The 3,280-nt window shown below is 54.9% G+C and overlaps 1 protein-coding gene across 1 annotated transcript in view; it reads left to right on the forward strand.

The window, feature by feature from the left end:
- The window catches only part of CERK (ceramide kinase), a 39,603-nt gene continuing 36,323 nt past the window's right edge, over positions 1-3,280 (forward strand). The window contains exons 1-3 of the mRNA XM_014533160.1: positions 1-89; positions 309-403; positions 2,522-2,688. Of these exons, the coding sequence (XP_014388646.1) occupies positions 1-89; positions 309-403; positions 2,522-2,688 (351 nt within the window). The remainder of the gene's footprint in view (positions 90-308; positions 404-2,521; positions 2,689-3,280) is intronic.

A 3,280-nucleotide genomic window follows, 5' to 3' on the forward strand; every position in this document is an offset into this window, starting at 1 on the left:
ATGGCAGACATCACCCACCCGCCACGGAGCTGGGAGACAGGGGCAGGCGTCACCAACCAGCCAACCACGGAGCTGGGAGACCCAGAGACGTAGCCACTGGGTCCCCTGGGCAGTTGGGTGGGGTGTCTGCCCCAGGAGTTCACTCACGAGAAGGGAAAGGAAAGGCCGGACCTAGGTTTGCAGGGGCAGAGTGGACGTCTGCCCTGGGGCAGTGGCCCCCGAGAGGGTGGGCTCATTGTACCCAAGGGGGACACAGAGATGATGATGGGGATTTGGGGGCCTCGAAATAGCACCCCTCCCACGTTCAGAGCCAAGCGAAACACAAAGGGCAGACGTCAAATTGTCAGCTTCACTGCCGACAACACGAGGGTGGCCCGCGAGGAAGTGAGCCTCACGCCCCCAGGTGGCTGGATCAGGAAGCCCGGCTGGTGTAGCTCAGTGGTTAGAGTGAAGTACTGCTTCGTGCTACAACACAGGTGATTCTCGAACACATGATGCTCTAAGAAAAGTCACATATTGTGTGATTCCGTCTACACGAAACACCCACCACAGGCAAATTCACAGACAGGGGAGGGGGTAGGTTAGGCGTTGCCTAGGCTGAGGGGCTGGTGGGGTGGCTGCTAAGGTGTGAGGTTTCTTTATGGCGATGACATGTTCTAACAGTGATCATGGTAAACACGCACTAGCTCTAAGCGAGGGGAGTGTGTGGCGTGTGGCCGACGCCTCAGTACAGCGATGGTTAGAAAGCAAAGCCAGGGCTCTGGGCCTTGGCTGGCCTGTTCCTTGGCTGAGCCCAGACGCTCCTGGCCCCCTGGCCCCCGCCCAGGACTGTCCCACGTGGTGACTGCGGCCCGTTTCCCAGGCGCTCGGCCCCCTGGACTTGGAGCCTGGCTCTGGGCTGACCCCACGGCTCCCGTCTGGTGGGGTCCCAGCCAAGTCCACCTGCATGTGGTACGTTCACGTTCATTATCTTCTCCTTGGAGTTCTAGGAAGTTGTCCTTTGTGATTCTGTGCCGGTGCTGTTTGGGGCACCTACACACACACACGCACGCACGCACGCACGCACACACGCACGCACATGCACACACACGCACACACACACACATGCACACGCACATGCACGGCTGCTGTGTGTTTTCCAGTCTCTGACCTTGAAGAATGACCTTGGCAGTCCAGCTGAACTGCATGAGGTTTGTTTTCCCGCCGGGGGTGCTAGTTCAGATCTCCATGAGGTGCCGATGTTTAAAAGCACAAGGTTCCCCACATGCAGATGAGGGTTTCTTTATTGTTTTTTTTTTTTGTTTTTGGTTAATTCTCAACCAAGGATATTTTTTCCATTGATTTTTTTTTTTTAAAGAGAGTGGAAGGGAGGGGGGCAAACAGAGGGAGGGGGGAGAGAGCAGGAGAAAGAAAGAGAGAGAGAGAGAGAGAGAGAGAGAGAGAGAAGGAAGAGGAGGAGGAAGTGGAAGGGAGGGGGGCAAACAGAGGGAGGGGGGAGAGAGCAGGAGAAAGAAAGAGAGAGAGAGAGAGAGAGAGAGAGAGAGAGAGGAGGAGGAGGAGGAGGAGGAGGAGAGAGATGGGGGAGAGAGAGAGGAGGAGGGGGGAGGGAAAGAGAGAGAGGGGGGAGAAAGAAACATTGGTGTGAGAGAGACACATCAATTGGTTGCCTCCACATGCTCCCGACAGGGACCAGGGATCAAAGCTGCAACCCAGGTACGTGCCCTTGACCGGGAATTGAACCTGAGACCCTTCAGTGCACAGGCCAGCGCTCTAACCAGTGAGCACACCAGCCAGGACCAAATGCGGGTTCCTGGCTTCTGTTAGAATCTCCAACCATCTGACAAGGGTCCAAGGTTCTGCGTGGAGCTGAGGGGCTGGTCACCCTTTGACAAGCAGGTGCCAGCTGGTCTGCCCCAGGCCCCTCCGGGCCCTGCTACTGCCCCAGTCAGTGTCTCTGTATACAATCCTTGGTTTAAACTCCACTTTGTCTCCAATTAATATTGTTCCATTGATTTCCCTATGCTTGCATTTTCATTCATTCACTCATTCAGCAATATTTATAGGGTACCTACACTTTGCCAGGCTCCATATTGGCTCCAGGGACACGAAAATGAAAAAACAAACAAAACAAAAAAACAAGGCCTCCCAGACCTCCCAGCCCTGGCACCTTTCAGCCAACTCACAGCCTCAGGCCCATCTTTCACTCTAGCAGCTGCCTTCTGAGGCTCAGCTGTCTCTCTGCCCGCCCCCCTTGCTTTAACACCAGGCACCTGACATCTGCAAGATTGAAATTAACACCCGGGGGCGGGGGCAGGGCAGGGGAGGGGATGAACCTGGGGTGGCCAACCCTGAGGCTCAACCCACAGGGCTGGGGGTCCCGCGGGTGGCACACCAGCCACAGGAGGCCTGGCCTGCTCCACGACTGACCAGGCTCCCAGGCCCCGGCTCCTGCCCCCAGGCCGCTCCCCCAGGAAACCGCCTGCTGGAAAGCCGTGGCCTTAGGCTCTGCTTTCGCTTCCAGATACACCTGGGGCCGTGGGCGTGCGGGGAGACAGCCGTCTGCGGAAGCACCTCCGAGATGTGATGACGAAGAGGATGATGGGCAGGATCCGGAAGGTGTCCCCTCCGGCCGGATCTCAGGCTGCAGGGCAGGCGGGCACCTGTGTCAGCGTAAAACCACTCAAACCTGTAAGCATTTTGTGAGTTTATTTGAGCCAAACTGTCGACAATTGCTGGAGAAGCAGAACCTCAACAGATTGGGAAAATGCTCTAGAGCAGCGGTTCTCAACCTGTGGGTCTCCACCCCTTTGGGGATCGAACGACCCTTTCACAGGGGTCGCCCAAGACCATCGGAAAACACATCTATAATTACACATTGTTTTTGTGATGAATCACTGTGCTTTAATTATGTTCAATTTGTAACAATGAAATTGGGGGTCACCACCACATGAGGAACTGTATTAAAGGGTCGCGGCGTTAGGAAGGTTGAGAACCGCTGCTCCAGAGAATGGCGGGTTACATCTATATTTATACATTTCAATCATAGGAGGGACATAAGTGGGTTATAGGAAAGCCATTGGTGATAGACTAGAGAGGTGGGAGAAAGCAAAGTGGGGAAACCCCTGGGATTGGATAAAAAGTAAAATGCTAGACACATACTTAGGTGGGTGCAGGGACAATTAACACGATAACAATGAAGGAATTTGTGGTCTCTGTCCTGGCGCCCAGCACATTAGGTTGTGCCCCAAAGGGTCCAGAAAAAGGGAAGTTACAAGTTACC

Source organism: Myotis brandtii, unplaced genomic scaffold (genome assembly GCF_000412655.1).
Source record: "Myotis brandtii unplaced genomic scaffold, ASM41265v1 scaffold952, whole genome shotgun sequence".
NCBI lineage: Eukaryota > Metazoa > Chordata > Mammalia > Chiroptera > Vespertilionidae > Myotis > Myotis brandtii.